Below are 17,970 nucleotides of genomic sequence, written 5' to 3'. Positions count from 1 at the left end.
CGGTCGAACCGCCAGAGTTGTCTCAAAAGTTATCGAGCGCTCTCGCTCTCTCACGAACGTAGAAATGAGCTCTCTCGCCCCTTAGTGTGACTGAGTTTGGTATACGATTTCTTCCCAAATCACTGGATTTGGGATTACGCGGGTTTGTTGTGCTAGGGTCACACTGATTTGTGTTTTTTTTGTGAGCAGGTGTGCTCCACCGATTGCTCGAAAGTCGAATAAGCATGAAAAATTCCAATAGCCGAAAGGCAATCGCCACTTGATAATATAAAATATATGTGTTAATGCAAAAATACGAGGCGCACGCTACGCCCACGCGTTCAAGTTCAGTGCAGAGGCGACAACTACAACAAGAAAAGAGCCAAAAAGCAGCGACAAAAGCACAAGTGATAAGAAAAATAATATAAAGTCGACGTGAAAAGAAATCTTGCCAGCAGCAGCCGACGCAAAAGCAGAGAAAAACGAAAATCAAGTAAAACAAAATAAAAGATAGATAGAAATCGTAAAGTGTAAGCGGGAAGCCAGGCATATGAAAAGCAACGAAATGGAGTGTCTAGGCGGAGATTAAATAAATTTACAAGTGTGTTTTTTGTATTTGACCAGCTTTTGTGATTGTTGTTGATGGTGTCGGAGGCTGAAGAAAGAGGCAGAACAACAACAACCACAGTTTTACATGTTCCCTGCGCAAGTGTTTGTGTGTGTGTGCTTGGAGCAACTAACCCTCTGAGATGAGCGCGTGACACGATCGGAAAAGTATCTCAAAAATTTACACATTACACCAGTTGGTTGAATTGACGCATGTGACTTGGTGGGCTGCGTGTGTGTCACGTTCTCACCTCTAGCAAGCAAGATGCGGAAGCAGAGACATATTCATGAATGGCAATTATGTGTATTGCGGCAAGTTTTACCTTCGTCGTAAAAAGGTAAAGCTGTGCGTACGATTTTTCTCACTCTGGAAGCCGTGACGTTTTCCGATGCTTGGGACTTGTGTGTGTGTGTGTGTGTGTGTGTGGGGGAGTGTGAGTGTGCGCTCTGTTGTGTTAACGTCATGGCAACTCCACATCCAGCAAAACGTAAAAATGAGCCAATTGATGTGTTGAATGGTCTTATTGGACACCGTGCGCTTTAGTTGTTTTTCCCATTTCGCTCCGTTATCAATTGCAGGTGCTTTCTCTGGCCCCCTGAGTTCATGTGTGCTTGCGTGTGTTCATATGATGATTGCTTCACTGTGTCTGTGTGTGAATATGCTCGACCTCGACAAGTTTTCGTTTCGTTTTCGCCCTCTCACATGCACACACACAGCCATCCACTGGGAGCGTGTGTTTGTCTTTGTGTTGGTGTGTAATTGTCATCGGGCCTTTTCATATTGTAATTTTTGCTATTGTTTTCTGGCATATTTCCTTGACATCTTGACCCCCTCTCACTTAGCACCCTGCACAGGTCTACCTGTCACGTCTCTGCTGCCCTATGAAACTGTTGCTGCGCCCCCGCTAAAACACCCGAGCATACACAGAAACTCAACTACCGAGTTTCCACCTCTCTCCCTGTCTAGCCTTTGGCAATCGATGGGGCTGCTTGTCTCTCGCTTGGTTTGCTTTTCTCTGTCGTTGGCGTTCCCCACTCTTACGTTGTTGTCTGTCTGGCGCTGGGGCTGCTGTGTAAGTCCAAGCCAAGGTGTATTTGTACAAGGTGCTGGGCGATCTTTGTGTACCGAAACTGTGACAGAATGGGCAACTATTGTGAGAGCTCTCTGGGAAGGCATCACCACCTCATTTCAATACGTCTTGATCCAAGCCTCTGTTCTCTAGCCTTTGTTTGTTGTTGTTTTTCGTGCGTTCTTCCTTCTCTTTGAGCTTGCTGGCTCATTTATTTTACTTCTCGCTTTTTAAAATCATTTTCGCTTTTTGTTGTTGGTAGAAGAGGGCACGCAATCCATGAGCGGCGACTTATCAGCTCACGAATTTATAGATACGCAGAGTACGCCACAGTGCGGGTCAGATTATTAGGTACATGGTCCCATCCCACGACCCACTTGAGAGGTGATTGCGGAAGCACCTTTAACCCGGTGACGTCTTTTACCAGGCCACTAGAAGCCACTTTCAATATGTGCCGTCGCTCTCTCTCTCTCTCCGTCTCTTTGGTCAGAAAGTCTCCCTGTGCCGCGTGTGCGTTGGAAGAGATGGCTGGAATGGAGGCCCCAGCTTCAGTTCCAGTTTCGCTTCCATTGTGGAAGTTCATTCAGCTTTGACTTTTGACTGCTGCGGTTACGGGTTACGGTTAATGTCCCGCCGCATCCCTTCGGTAATTTGAAATCCTATCTTTTCTGCTGGTTTATTATCACTACAACTGTTTTGACGAGTGATAAATGCTAATAAACGAGAAGAGCAACATCCAAAACCTTCTGTTAGAAGAAGCGAAAAAAAGTGCCAATTGGGTGTGAACTGTGGGTGTGTGTGTGCAGGAGTGAGATGATGATATGCGAATAATGCATTGTTGTCCAGCTGCCGTTGCTCTTTTCGCACCCACAAAATATGAGAATAAGAAGAAGCAACGGCATTTGTTTATGCCTATTAAGAGTGTTTGAGTGCTTGTGCCTGGCATTCGTGTGTGTGTGTGTGTCTGTGTTTGGTTAATGTTTGATCATGGTGTCTGTCTTCCTCTTCTTCACTTGCTTTTTGCTCTAAATTGATTTTAATAAGTATTTTTTGACTGCTTCTCTCTGTTTTTTCTCTGTCCTTTGCGACTATGCATGTATGTACATATGTATGTAGTATGTGCATGAGTCTGGTCCCCATACGACCTTGATGCTGTACATTAACCCATTGAGCGTGTTCTCGCCTCTCCCTCTCTGACGGGAAGACTCTTCTTCGCTTGGCGATCGGCTTACAGAAAAACCAGCCATAAGACACTGGTTTCGTCTGTCTTCTACTCTTCTACCTCTAAATACCATTTACTTACTTGGCTTTTACACTGCTCGCCATAAGTAATCGCTGCTGGCAGCGTAGTGGTAGAAGAAGAATATTTCATGGGATTGACTTTTGTGTTCTTTGAGATTTCTGTTCGAATAGATAACGGGTGGGCTCGTGCGCTTATTACACCCTATACTTGTAGAGGTGGAGGGTATATGCTGTTTAAGGCTTAAACTTTTAGAGACATTATTGTTTTTGATTTGGTATTTGTTCAGACAATCATTTAGATCTACATATCTGTTGAGAGGGCATCTAATGGTCGGGTCGTAATTCTGCGATGCAGCGATCGTACTTGTTTTCATTTTACTATCTTTGGTGTTTGCCTTACTCCACGCATATATGTACACACACACACATTTGTAGCTGATAAAAGAAAAACAAAATACATACATATACAACACCAAGGTTAGGAGCGTAGACATGTGTATTAACTCTTTATTAATTATGTTTTCTCTTTGCCACCTATCCTGAACGAAGGCGATAAAGTGCACCGAAATGTAAAAAGCAATTTATCTGGCAAAAATAAAGTGCAATAAAATTAAAAAATAAGTGGAAACAACAAAATAATTGGATAAATAAATTTAATTGAAAATAAAAAAAAAGGAAGAAAAGTGTGTACCTGCAACACGTGCCCCAGCGCCCACACAGGAAGGGCATGGCCCACTGCCCACTGGTGAGCATCCGTTGGAGCAGCCGCAGAGTGTGGTTAATGCAACAATTCAATTAAAGTTTTTCGTGCGGAAGCCAGAGAGGAGAGAGAATTTAGTGTCTGTTCTTGTTGTTGCTGGCGGCGCTGCTGCTCTCTCCCCCGACCCGCGTCCGTATTTGTGTGCATGTGTATCTGTGTGAGAGCGCCGCCAGCAGGCATTGAATGTGACAGACCGACTCCATGTCCAAAGCGATGACAAAAGAAAATGCAGTTTAAGTGAATTTCCTGCGTGGACGACAGGCCAATTACGGAAGCGGGATCGAGTAACGCTATTCCCTCCCCCTACCCCAAATCCGAGCTCCCAGCCACAACACAGAGAGAGAAAGCCAGTCTTAGAGATGGCCTCCACACCGACACAAGCAGCACCATCAGTCGCAGTTCCAGCAGTAGTGTCTACGCCACAAAACTACAAAGTGCCATCGACCAGCAAGATATCCGTGGACAAGCTCCTGCGCGTCGGCTACTACGAACTGGAGAAGACCATCGGGAAGGGAAACTTCGCTGTGGTGAAGCTGGCCACCAACATTGTGACCAAGACAAAGGTGAGTGCGAGTCCTGGAATGCCTTTTAAGCACTCGATTTCTGTCGATTTATGGGCTGCCAATTAAGGTTATCCCCCCAATTTTCATCGATTATAGCATCGATCTTGATCAGGATCATCTTTGATTATGGTTAATTCTCAAATAGCTTCAGTTATCGATTATGTACTATGTACATTCCGTATACTTTTTGGGGTCTCCACACATACATCCCTTCCATCAATAGTTTCCGAAATGGTGGGATGATTTTTGATTGCGATTTCCGCTGACTGAAATTGATTTTGATGATTACTCTTTGATTAAATTGTTTATTGCCGCGTGAATATGTGTAGAGCAATTATTTACACAATTTATTGACAATCGGGAGTTTCGTTTCGGCTTTCGGTTGATTTTTCGATTGTTTGGGCTGTTGTTTGCTTTCAATTGACAATGTCGGTGGGTCGGCTTCAGGGGGGTTTTGGGTTGGCGGTATTGGGTCGGGGTAGGCGGCAGGTGGCAGGTGGCAGCATCGACAGATGCTAATTGGAATCGCAGTTGTAAGGCATTGTGTATTGCCTTCTCTTTCCATCGAGTTGGCGATGCTCCTCCTCCAAGCAGCTCTCCCTCCCAAAAGGTTCTGTTCTGTCTCTTCAGGAAGTAATTGAATTTCGCCTTTTGTTGCCTTTTGTTTCTTTGCGATTTGTCATTTGAATTTACATATCGCTTACTGTTTTTGTGTTAATCTGGTTTTTGAGAATTTCCTGCCATAAAGTTAATCAAAGCTGATGTGAGTCCCGATCCCTTCCGAAAAACCGCGCTATAGTAGACGTTTTACTTGAAGGAAGACTGCGACTCACCTGCAGTTCCCCATGTTAAGTCACCTATCGATGCGGTGGAGGGGAAGAGTAGGTGCATTGCATCAGGGGAAGTGCTAACAGCAGCAACTGTGACACTTCTGATAATTGGGAGTGTCAACCAATCACACACAAACACACAACCCACAAAGGAATGCGAGCTTTAGATGCCCCTTTTCCCACTTACTTGTTTGGGTACTAATCTTACAAAAGTCCAACATATGTATATACATACATATGTAAATGATCCATCTTTGGCTCTTCAACTCGTTCTCTCATACATCCAATCAGCAACATAAATACAGGGTATCAACACGGCGAGTCTCTTTAATCATTAAACGTGACAATGTACAGAGCGAGGGCGGCAGAAAGACCATCAGCTGAGGGGTGTGAGGTAAGAAGTGAGATCAGTGGAGAACTAAAATGGAAAAAAACAAATAAACGAAATAATTTTTTTTTTGCATAATTGACAACGTTGAGGATTCTGCACTGAACACGTGCCCATCCTTATCGATCTAAGCAATTATCGCTGTTTTTGTCATTTACAGAAAATTTATACAAAAATGGGGAAATCAAACAAACAAGAAGGAAAGGGAAAGCTTTAATTTTCTTCTTTTTCCGCACTATTGAAAATCCCAATCCCTTCCTTCCGTTAGTATGATTTGGTAGCCAAATAACTGTATTTTGATTAGAGCTTCAAGATACATTTAAAATAACTTTTCTTCTTTTTTTTTTGCATGGCCAATCAGTAGGGCAGTGTGTATTATGTATACATACATACATATATGTATGTATATAGCTCTGGCTTATCTCACTTAAACGTATTTGCCAATAATGAACTACAATCAGTGGAAAACGGCATCCAACACATGCATCAATATACAATATATACATAGATACATACACATGTACAATGTAATCCGAAAGAACCACAAAATGGATCGATAAGAATATGGATGACATGTGTACTTATGGAGAAGTGCTTGCCGTGTATCATAAAATCAAACCATAACCTAGTTTAAATGATTTCATCATTAGGAACCCAGAATTGTTGCTTCACAGACCCAGGGGATCAATGGGGTACAACACGGGACTAACTGTTGTGCCTCTCTTTGCCTCTCTCACTCTTAATCACTTTCACGTGTCGTTTTTTTTTTTTTTTTTGATTAAATTTGATTGCAGTTTAATTGGGTAAAAAGTTTAATTTAATGCAATTATCGGTCTTACGGTCGGCGGTTTCCTTGGCAACTGTTTTAATGCTCCAATTGATGCAATCATGATTGAGCAGTCATGCAGCGCACTCCGCTCCACTCCCACTCTTTGGGCGCCTCTCCTTGTGCTGCTGATTGATCTTTCGCTATGGTATGGGTAAATATTTAATATTTAAGCTGCCGTCGTCGTCTGAGCGTTGACTCTTTGGCCAGCAGACCGAAAAAACATTCTAACAAGCGTCAGACAGAGAGAGAGAGAGAGAGCGAAAGAGAGAGAATAAGAAGAAGAGCAGGCGAGGTGAATAGCAATCGCTTAAAAATCTTTATTTACCTTTTCATTAACTCTTTCGCGGCTTTTTGTTATTCGCTTTTCGACTGTCTGTCTGCGGTTTTTTATGCTTGATTTTTCTTTTCGCTGTTGTGTATTTACGAAACCCAAAAAATCATGCGCACTAAATCTAAGGCCGCCAATGTCGCCCAATCTGTCTCTCTTCCATTTTTTCTTGCCCCTCCCCCCATCCCTTTATTGTCTGAGTTTTGTTGTTGACTCCACTCTTCCCCTTCCTTCCATAATTCACTATTTTGTTTTCAAAAACACACATTGGCATTATGATAACCGAAACTGTTATCAAGTGCTTCTTCTTTTCGGTTTTTTTTTGTACCGAGAAGAATAGCCTGAAGCCTCAGCAGCAGCAACAAAAAACATTAAAGAAGCCCCCAACAAAGTGGATTCGCCAAATCAGTCACGTGTGTTTGCTCACTGTCTCTCTCTCCCCCTCTCTCTCTCTCTGTCTGTCTCTCACGCTGTTTGTCCGATGATCTGATTGTTTGTCCTTCACTCCCTCTCTGCATCAGCAGTGTGTGTGTGAGAGATGTTTTTATTCTATAAAAACTGTTCTTTCGTTTGTGATACCCTTGCCAGAGGTTACTAGAATTTTGAATAGAAGTTTGTAATGCAGATAAGGAAATTCATATACATAGGTATACAGAAATTCTTGACCGGTTTTCCGTTTCTTTAAAAACTATTATCTGTCTTCCTCTACTTTTATACAGAGATCCATTTATTTGCCATAGAAAGTAAATATGTACATATTGGTATATTCGTCAAGCTGAGCACTAGGAACGATTTATTTGAAGGGTAACTAGTGCTTCGGAACAGAGGTTTCTTTTTTAATTTAAATTATTTCATGCACTACATAAATATGTATGTAATGTATGTACGTATTTCCCAGCTCCCGAATCTCTATTGAAATCCAAAGCTCTTTTCTGATAGCTCTCACCGTCCGCCCACACAAACACCGCAACCCCTTAACCCATTTTCACTTGCAATTAAGTAGGCCATGTCGGGGAAATTGTGAATTTTATAATCGATTTTCCTATTTCCATTGTGCTGTCGGACTACTTGCAAATTAAATTGAAAATTTTTAAATTTCCTACTAGGGGCCACATAAAGTGTATTGACCTCTGCAGCCGAAGAGAGCAGGAGAAGGAGATTACCTGTTAGGTGAGAGAGTAACAATTGCAGCAGCCTGAAGAAAAGAGGTCGCATATCGATTAAACACGTGTATGGTGGCAGGGGCGTGCAACAGGGGGCCGTGTTGCTTGAGTCAGAGACTTTGAAGAAGGGGTAGAGAGTGGGGTGGGGTGTGGCGGGTGCGCTGGCAACTCGTTTGATTACCACGCGTAAACAGCGACAATAAGAACTAGAGTGCAAAAGTTGCAAGGACCCGCCCAAACGTTGTGCAACATTTTGTGGCAGTCACATGCCGGTGAAGCCCCCCGATAGACAATGCCAATGGAAATTGTAATAATGGACGAGGAAGCAAAGCCACCCACACCCAAAGCGAAGCCTCCCGAGAAGCCACTCCGACGGAGAACACAAACCAAAGCCCCAGCCCCAGCGCCAGCACCGTCTAGGACCCCGAAGGCGACACCCACTGCGATTATGTGTGAACTGACGCGCCTCAAGGCTCAGCAAAAGTACCTCGAATGCCATCAAGTCAGGCTGAATGTCAGCAATTTCCAGGATAGCCCAGAAGACGAGCCTAGTCCCGAAGGCACTGATGGATACGGACCCCCTTCCCAGGGGAACGCTACCAGGCAGAGGCCAGGAAGCTCCTCCGCTGCAGCCCTCACCATCCTGATCAATGAGATTGAGCGCCTGCAGCTCGAGCTGGACGAGAAAATGCAGGTATATCGCTCCACCAAGCGCAACGAGCTGCAGGACATGTGGCACTATGTCAGCGCCATGAAAGAGGACGTCTTCCGGCCGGAGCGTCTCAGCATGTACACGGTCAACGCCCTGAGAGAGCGAATCGTTGGCCTGAACGGCCAGCTGGAGCGGTTGAGTGCGAAGAATTCGAAGGAACTGGAGACGCTGCGAGAGGAGTACCAGAAGTTGGAGCGCGAGAACAAGTTCATATGGAGGGGCAGCCTATAGAACCCTCAGAGTCTAACGAAAGAAAGTTGGATATAAATTATGATTAATAAATGTAGACGATTGATAAAAGCTTTCCAAGGAAATATACACATATGTATGTACATACATAAAAATAAATTCGATGAACTCACAATCGGAGTATAATTTAAGGAGAATTACTTATCTGTGCTGCAGTACTGCATAAAGGAATATGGAATATGTTGGAGTCCAGTCACTCATCAGTCGTATGTGGAACGATCTATCTTAGTTTTGTAAATTCCTAACCTGCCATCGGATAGCTTCCTTAGTTATGGTTTTAGAAGTTCGAAGTAAAAGTTCAGCAAATTAGATTAAACAACGATTCATTGAAATTCAGGATATAGCGAACAATTCATGAAATTCGTTATAAATTTCAATGTGGCCTTTATTCCTTTCAGTGTCCGTCGACGTCGACGCTCGTAATCAACATTTCAGACCTTGGCTGGGCTTGCAATGCCTTTTCCTTGAAATCAATAGAACCAAAGAACCTTTTGAGGCGATATTTTGCCTTCAGCTGAAGGATTCCTTAATGGAGGGAGGCGACATTGGGCCTGGGCATGTCGTTGTCGTTTTCGCCATCGCTCTGTGCTGTGCTTGTTGTAGCGGCGATTATTTTGAAATGTCTCATTTGCGAGCAAAGGCTTAAGGTTCATCGCGTTTGCCTGCGACGCAACGAAAGGTCAAACGGCACGTGGCAATGTGGCATTTCCTTCCCCGCCCCCATCCACCCATATCTGCGCCCTATAGTGGTAGAACTGAAGTTCAACTTGGGCGCTGGCTGCGGCAGGGTCTCTGCTCACGTGGCACTGGAATTTCTCTAGGGCGTACAATCAATTTCGTATCAGTTTGTTATGCTCTTGTTGATGTTGTTGTTTTTTTTTTTTTTTTCATGAAATTATGTACGGTGTCAAACTCATTTCGCTCTCCTCTCCCACCGCTGGCTGTTACGCGTATTACGGCGTTGCAACAAACGAACATATGCAAGTTCCTGCATTTGTCTCAAGTTCTCAAAGTCGAGATGCAGAAAAAACTATAACGAATGAAATTGTATGTCAATTTTGATTAAATTTTATTTATTGCTTGGTATTTGGTATTTGAATGGCGCGAAACAGAAATTGTAGAAAACGAATAAAAAATAATATAAATAAAAAACGCAGAGCAAACGGAATCCACAAAACGAATTTGTTTTAAAGTTGAGAGAAAACCAACCGGTGCCTGATGATGCTGCCATTGTCATTCAGCCGAAGAGCTTGAGAAAGAGGGGAAGATAACAGCAGAGAGAGAGAGAGTCAAAGCTAAACAAGCTTTATTTAGATAAGGTGATGCATTGGGCATTGAACGCTCTGGTCTTCCAATGCTTGGCTAATGTGCTTCAATTGCTTTGAGATCGAGAGAGCAGCACTCAAAAGAGTATAAATACCTCACCTGATAAAAGAAAAAAAAAAAACACAAGGCGGAAAGCAGCGTAAAACGAACGTGCGCTCACTTTTGTTGTTAATTATTAAACATTGTGTTAAATTTTTTAAATGTTTTGCGAATACACAAAAGCAAATAAACAGTCAGCAGCAGCAGCAGCGGCAGCGTCAGAGTCAGCGGACAAAAGTCGTGAGCAAAGAATGTTTTGTGTTGTCTCACTTTGCGCTTTATAATCTGCCTCTCTGCTCTCCTCGCTGCTCCGGTACCACACCGCTACACACACAGATGTACACCGGTATCCGAACACGCGCACCATGTATGGGGTGCTCTGCTGTTGCTGCAGACTGTGCGGCCACCTACCCACCTACCCACCTGAACCTGAACCACCCCCCACCACCAGTGGTAGCAGCTGAACGACGCACAGTGGAACTAATTGATCCAATTTACTTCATTTGATATTAAAATGGAAAACAAATGGACTGACCTTGTTACGAAGTAAATTTAGCCAATGTAATTGAAATGAACCAAATACCCCCAGCAAGCCAATATTTAGTATCTGCCCAAAGTCTCTTTGAAAGTCTCTTTTTATAATATTAATAGAAAATGGAAAGTTTTCTTGGATAAGGTAAAAGTCCTTATAAATTTTATCAACCAAAAATAGCTTTGTTCCCACTGTGCATAATTCAAGCGAGACGCGTTTTTTCCTCTTCCTTCTTCGTAACTTTCGGCTGGCAACCCACTCATCTTAAATTTCGATGCTGCTGCCTCTCTGCAAGCAAGTGCGCTCTGCTCCTTCTCTGCTTGCTCTCTCTCTTTGCGGATCTCTTCGGTGTGCTCTGACAACGTTCGTTAACCTTCGCCCGAACGCAGCGAACGACAAACAAACACAAACAAAAGACCGCAAACATTTAACAAAGATCGAATGAAGAAAAGAACGGTATATATGTAGTAGTTGACTAATTGTATGCCCTCTGTTGTTCCCTTGCAGGTAGCCATAAAGATCATCGACAAGACATGCCTCAACGAGGAGTATCTGAGCAAGACGTTCCGGGAGATCTCCATACTGAAGTCACTGCGGCATCCGCACATCACGCGTCTGTACGAGGTGATGGAGTCGCAGTCGATGATCTACCTGGTGACTGAGTATGCGCCCAATGGGGAGATCTTCGACCATCTTGTGGCCAATGGACGGATGAAGGAGCCGGAGGCGGCACGCGTCTTCATGCAGCTCATCTCGGCGGTCCACTATTGCCATCTCCGTGGGGTGGTGCATCGCGATCTCAAGGCCGAGAATGTACTGCTCGACAAGGACATGAACATCAAGGTGAGCGAACCCCCAGGCCATTGTCCTGCCTTCGGATTGGTGGTTCACACATTGCCTGCATTTGCAGCTCGCCGACTTTGGCTTCAGCAATCACTACGAGGAGGGGGCCACACTGCGAACCTGGTGCGGATCCCCGCCCTATGCCGCCCCCGAGGTATTCCAAGGCCTCGAGTATGACGGACCCAAGTCGGATATCTGGAGTCTGGGCGTTGTTCTGTACGCCCTGGTCTGCGGTGCCCTGCCTTTCGATGGGAAGACCATACTGGAGCTAAAGAGTCGGGTGGTGTTGGGAAAGTTCCGCATACCCTTCTTCATGTCACAGGGTGAGATAACAGCCACAGAAACAAATTCAACCAAATAGTTATGCATAGCTAACACCCTCTATAATTCTTTGCAGAATGCGAGCACCTCATCCGCAACATGCTGGTGGTGGAACCGGATCGTCGCTACACCATCAGACAGATCATCAAGCATCGTTGGCTCAGCGAGTGGCAGTCCGAGCTGCATGAGGAGGAACGAGGAGGCAGCGAGGGCACAGCGCTTCCCTTCGCCGGAGGCTCCATGTCCAACTCCGCATCGAGCTCGTCGCTGAGCAGCGTGGTCGACTCTTCGCCGCCGCAGCTGGACTCGGTGGTGATGACGCACATGCTGCAGCTGCCCGGCCTGACCGCGGACATGATCGCCCTGTCGGTGCACGAAAAGCGCTTCGACAACATCTATGCCATATACAACCTGCTGCAGGACAGGCTGCAGCAGAAGCGACGCGAAAACCAAAGACTGCAGCACCACGCCAGCCTCGCCTACTCGAGGTCCCGCAAGACGAGCATCACGACGGGCGTGGTGGATCGGTCGGTCGAGCCCATTAAGCAGGAATCCCTCGAACGCCTCAGTCCGCTGAGCAGTGCGAATGCCTCCTCCAGCTCGGCCCTGGGCTTTGGCTGGACCGATGTGGCCGTTGATCTGGAGAAGTTCGGTGACTTTGAACTCGAATGCCTGGCGCGACCCAATGAGGTGGGTTCTCAATGGTCCATTCAGTTTCTTTTGGTTTATTAACTAACGAATTACTCTATCCTGCAGCCTCCTGTAAACCAGCATCATTTGTGTGCCAACACAATCGTTAACGGGGCCAACACACGACGCCATACCGTGGGACCGGGGGATGTGGCCCACGAGCAGGCCCTGGCCAATCCCCACGTGCCGCCCATCGACTTTAAGTGCCCGCCGCAATGCAACGATCCCGCTCAGGCCATGCCCTACTATCCCGTGAATCTGCCCATGCTGCAGAACCAGCCGCTGCACAACCTCACCATCAAAGATCAGCATCTGCTGAAGCCGCCTGTTGTCATGGGTGCCAGTAAGTCCTCCCACCCACCCATCCACCTGGATATCCACCTTGATGCAATATGTTCCTACATCTGTAGGTTCCTTTGGACGTCGCGCCTCGGATGGCGGAGCCAATCTGCACATCTATTACCCTGCCAGTGGCACTGTTGGCGGTCCAACCCAGGGCCAGCAAATGGACACGGCCGGCTACTACATCAATCCCAATTGTGGGCCAGATCCCAATATACCCCAGGAGCTTTCGCCGCTCAGCGAGCAAGCAACGGTTCAGATGCATTGCTGTCCAGAGAACGTCACGGGTGACTGCAACGAGGAGCTCCAAAGGTGCGGTATCTCTTTTCCCCTTTATTTATGATTAGGGCCTAACAAGTTTTCTCTCTCTCTCTCTCTCTCTCTCTCTGATCCCATACACAGCTACATGCAGAAGCGTGGCGGTGTTAAGCGTCATACCGTGGGCTGCACTGATGATCTCTCTGTTACGCATGGACCCGGCACGGGGCAAGGCTCCTCCCAGGCACCAGCATCCTCCTCGAACATGCGACAACGACGAACGGGTCTGCTTACGGTCACCGAGCGGCCGCCAGGTGCGTAAATGGAGATGTGCAATCATAAGAAAATGAATTTAAATATAAACAAAATGAGAGGGTTCCCAAGAATGACAATTAAGAGAATTTGTAGTAAAGAGATTCTTGAAGTAAAACCTGTGATCTGATCTGATCAGATCAGAACTACCCTTAAGGAAATACCAAGAATAAGAGGAATATATTAGAAAGGGAAACTGCATGGCTTTAAGTTTTGCTTTATTTTATGCTTAATTGGCAGCCATTTCGTATATTTTATTAATTTAATAATTTTTATTTATAATTTCATTAAACTTATGGTTAAATATTTTTTTTCCTCTCCCTCTTTCGTTTTATGTAAACATTTTTTGGTTTTTGTTGCATTTGATTTGAATTTTGTGTCGCCTGCTAATGCACACCAACAACAACAAAACCACGCACTGCTGCCTACGCTGCTGCTGCTGCTGGCCCTGCTGCTTGACTGATCCCAAAAAAAAAAAAAATCCCCACACGCCGATCGATCGATAGTGATTCATCCCGAGCTAATACGCGAGGTCGAGTCTCGCATGAATCGCGACTATCTGCCGCCCACACTCAAATCTCTCAGTCAATCCCCGCCGAATGGCAACTATGGAGTCGGCCTGGCCATGGCCAAGGGCGTGTCCCCGCCGCATTCCCTGCCGCTGGTGGCATCCGCTTGTGGCTCAGTGCCCTTGGTTGCAGCCAACAATCGTCGCATCCATCGCGTTGTCCACTCGAAGCTGCCCACCGTGCAGGAGGGTGGTAAGTCTTATGATTTCCTTTTCGTTTTTCCTGCCAGGATACCAAACCATAAACGACAGAGAGCGAACCATACACCAGACGCCTGGATGATGTTTATTCGTGTGGCTCATGATTTGTTTCCCTTTTTTCTTGTCTCCTATTCCGTTCAATTGCTGCTGCGCTTTCCATTTAGCGACAATAGGACGCTACAGTCCGGTGCGTCGGGCCTCGGAGGGATCGAAGAGCCAGTTCCAAGGGCCCCTCCAGGAATGCCAATCCCTGCAGAAAGGTATTGCACAGAGAAACTTTTTGGTTGCACCCAGTCCGCCGCTTTTAGAAAATTCGATCAGTCTGCCAGGTAAGAGAGAGAACGAGAACAAAATTCGCTCGCCCCCCAGCTTTGAGCTCCCACCGCCCCCCAAATTCCAAATAGACTTGAGACTTTGAATAATTCTTTACCTGTTTCGCCGCCGACTCCACAGGTTCCCCCATACATGGGAAGCCAGGGATGGGCATGCAACTGGCTCTGCGACGTGGCCATGACATTGCCATTCCGCCGGATGCGATCAAGGGACTGCTGCCGGCACTGGATCGCCTGGTTAAGGAGCAGCGTGTGAGCTACGAAATCGCCAACAAGATAATCTCATCGCATGTGGTGCCCCTCGATCTGGCGCCCCTGCTTGGACTCTCGGCCCATGCCCATGTCAGTGCGGCGGCTGTCAGTGGCGGACATCTGGACCAGAGCCACATACTGCACCTGCAGCAGCTGCAGCAGCAGCAGCAGTTCCAGCCGATGCACAGCTTCAGCGTATCCCCGATTAGTATGCCCCACGCCGCAGTGGTGAATGCCTCGCTGACCTCCGCCAAACAGATGTTCGGACAGCCGATGGGCGGCTATCCACAGTATCCGCCGGCCATGACCCTGCCCCTGCAGCCGCAGCACCAGAACCAGCTCGTGGGACCGTTCAGCAGCATCAACCTGGGGGCCAGCAATTCCAACTCGAGCAGTGGCTGCCAGTCGCCTGTGTACAGCAACAGCAGCTTCAGCGGCAGCTGCTCGCCCAATCCCTACCTGCCCTGTGTGCCCGCGGTGCTATCGCCTGTGTGCAGTGCTGGGGGACCCTCTTCGCCGATGCATCAGATCACCAAGGGCATCTCGGTCCTCACCACAGGCAGTGGCGGTGGCTCCATCACACGCGGCACATCAGCGGCAAGCGAAGGAGCAACTGCTGCTGCGGCTGCCAATCAGCCGCTGGATCTTTCAATGGATGTCTGCGGCGGAATCCAGGTCGAGCAGCCGTCGGACTATGCTACGCCCAACTGGTTTATACCCACGGCCCTGTACTACGACCTGAAGCCGTTGAATCTATCGCCAGCGCAGCCAGTGCGTGTCGTGCCCACGCCCCCTGCCTCGCCCAATCTGTGCATCATCCAGGAGGAGAATGGCAACGGTCAGATGTGTCACACGATCACGACGGGAATGCCCTATGCCGGCTGCACAGGCGGGATCACGCCTCAGATTTGCCTAACCGATGTCCAGGGGAGCGAGATCACCTTGGTGGCCCTCTCATCCGACAATAGTCGCGACAGCGAGGACTCTTTGGAGCCACACACGCCCGTCATGTCCCTGCAGGTGTGTGGAAGATTCCTTCAGAAGTCTCATGGATAGTCTAACCCTCTCCTCTTACCTTTCTTGCAGGGCTTGATCATTACCGAACCCAGCAGCGATATGCCCTCCATTACGCGTGGAATCGGACGCAAGGCGAGCCTGGACTGCGAACCCAGCAGCAACCATGTGACGGCCACCAGTTCGAACTCCCATGCCGAGGCTCAGTGTCGACGGGGGAGCGATAAGTCGCTGGGGTTTTCGGACGATTCCCTCAGCAACGACTCGAATAATCTGTCGCCCTGCCAGGAGCCGTCGGCCAGCTCGGGCTTCAAGTCCGACTCACATTCCGAGATGGGGGACCACACGGAGTGCGGCCACCTCACGCCGGACTCGATGTGCGACTCGCGCCGGATGTCGGATGAGATGTGCTACGAGGTGCCGCTGCCGCACGAGTGCTGCAACCTGGATTCCACCCGCATCCTTGAGATGGTGAAGCAAACCATTGACTCGACCATGCCGCCCAAGGGATTTGTGCTGCACAAGGGCAGCATCAGTTCGGAGGACAGTGGGGCCGAGTCACGGCACAGCAGCGCCTCGAATGCCTCCAACTCGCATCCGGCCTGTGAGCCATCAGGACAGCCTCTGGCCTCCGCCTCCGGCTACAGCGAGAACACCACCAATCTCAGCCTGGAGTATTCCGGCGGCCTGCAGATCGAGCTGCAGGTGTGCGAGGGACGCAGCCGGGACCACCACGGAGCCGGCAAAGGCATCAAGCTGCGTCGCATCTCTGGCGATCAATTCGAGTACGGCAAGATTTGCCAGCAGCTGATCAGTACGATCACCATGCAGCAGGTGGCCGGCTGAGCACCTCCTCAATAAATGTACCCTGCCTTCCCTCCCCCCTCATAGCTACCTACGTACTAAATGACTACTCGCCTTGCCTAAACTCTGCGTAGCTGTGATTTAAGTCGATATGTACGATATATCTATATCTATAAATATCTGTATATGTATGCTTATCCTAGTATGTGTGTGTGTGTGTGTGAAGAACTTAAGCAATCCAGAGGAGTCGAATTCTGTATTTCTGTAAATACGTCTATAGCTACATTTGTATTATGCAAATTCAAATTTAAACCCCTTTTGAAATCTTCTAGCCGTAGTATCATAATCAAAATTAATGAATATCAATCTTTAGAAACTTTTTTCTATTGCTAATCTGATGAAAATACGCCCCCCAAACCCCCTCCCACCATTCAACACATATTAACATTATAGAATTTATGCACATATATTTTAGAACGAAAGTGTATTTCGAGTATAGAGGTATGGCGAGAAGTTCTTAAGCAAGCAAGCAACCAACCAACCAAGCGACAACAAGAGCAAGTAAAATGCATTCCAGTAGCAACAATTTTCATACAAAGGCAACAAATGTTCGTACTAGCTATAAATATGATATAGATATGTAGATTCTAGCGATATATACATACATGCATACTTAATGCGTATATATCAATTAATTTTATGTTCAATTCTTGTGCAATTCGTAAGCGTAAAAAGCGTTTAGTTCAACAAAGATACGTAGGTACATCTTAATCCACATACAATATACATATACATATATGTACATATGGTTATTTTACAAATGTGTAGTTAGTTCTGTCTTCTAAATGTTATGCATTATAGGCGATAAGCTCTCGATTCCGTTACAATTTAAACAATTTTTCTTATCATTTCTGTAGTGAAAAATTCAAGTTTGTTCGTTTGTTTTAAGCGATCTTACGATTAGAGAGAGAGATTGTGGGTGGCGTCGTGCCCTCAAATGCGTCACTACATATACATATTAATTAGACATCCCCGACACATTGAGTAATCTATTTTTTAATGAAAGACTGCTGTGATTTTAAATGTAATTAATTAATTTAAACCGATAGGAGACGCGAGTAGACGAAAACAGAAACAAAAATACAAAATAAATACGAAATCATCTAGTTATATGCGATTATCAAATTACATAAATAGTTCAACTTTATCTTAAATAAATTACCAATTCTTCGAAACATATAAAGTTTATTTTATTTCGATTTTGGGTGCATAAGTGTCATAAAACAGAATATAACAACAATAATGGTTTTTGTTAGTTGGTTGCAGAAATTCAAATGCCACGCGCTTTTGCTGATTAGCCCCTTCTCAACTAGAAAAATATCGACGGTATCGATAGTGGTGTCATCGAGGATTTTGC

At 46.3% G+C, this 17,970-nt stretch overlaps 2 protein-coding genes and 1 long non-coding RNA gene across 8 annotated transcripts; 2 read left to right on the top strand and 1 right to left on the bottom strand.

The window, feature by feature from the left end:
* The first annotated feature begins 163 nt into the window (after positions 1-163).
* LOC111074068 (serine/threonine-protein kinase SIK3) lies at positions 164-17,783 on the top strand. 5 transcript variants are annotated; one of them, XM_022366701.2, is made up of 12 exons: positions 164-472; positions 3,447-4,220; positions 11,124-11,459; positions 11,527-11,782; positions 11,857-12,470; positions 12,537-12,813; positions 12,881-13,124; positions 13,215-13,384; positions 13,889-14,143; positions 14,316-14,480; positions 14,605-15,755; positions 15,822-17,783. In XM_022366701.2, exons 2-12 carry the CDS (start codon positions 4,017-4,019, stop codon positions 16,593-16,595), a joined length of 4,446 nt encoding a protein of 1,481 aa, XP_022222393.2. In that variant the 5' UTR covers positions 164-472; positions 3,447-4,016; the 3' UTR covers positions 16,596-17,783. The 5 variants fall into 5 exon arrangements, with proteins under 5 accessions (XP_022222393.2, XP_022222394.2, XP_022222392.2 ...); XM_022366702.2 differs by having other exon boundaries at positions 164-580; positions 14,325-14,480; XM_022366700.2 differs by having other exon boundaries at positions 164-580.
* Positions 3,518-7,175, bottom strand: LOC111074073. 2 transcript variants are annotated; one of them, XR_002607776.2, is made up of 4 exons: positions 7,065-7,175; positions 6,278-6,407; positions 5,054-5,430; positions 3,518-4,997 (listed from the first exon to the last, which is right to left on the bottom strand). It is a non-coding gene; the product is annotated as an uncharacterized LOC111074073 (long non-coding RNA). The 2 variants fall into 2 exon arrangements; XR_005967755.1 differs by lacking the exon at positions 7,065-7,175 and having other exon boundaries at positions 6,278-6,484.
* Positions 7,916-8,822, top strand: LOC111074072. The gene has a single exon (XM_022366708.2). The coding sequence runs from the start codon at positions 8,051-8,053 to the stop codon at positions 8,699-8,701; it is 651 nt and encodes a 216-aa protein (XP_022222400.2). The 5' UTR covers positions 7,916-8,050; the 3' UTR covers positions 8,702-8,822.
* Positions 17,784-17,970: the final 187 nt, after the last annotated feature.

This window comes from Drosophila obscura, unplaced genomic scaffold (genome assembly GCF_018151105.1).
Source record: "Drosophila obscura isolate BZ-5 IFL unplaced genomic scaffold, ASM1815110v1 contig_186, whole genome shotgun sequence".
Classification (NCBI taxonomy): domain Eukaryota; kingdom Metazoa; phylum Arthropoda; class Insecta; order Diptera; family Drosophilidae; genus Drosophila; species Drosophila obscura.
This window is presented reverse-complemented; position numbering and strand designations above follow the sequence as displayed.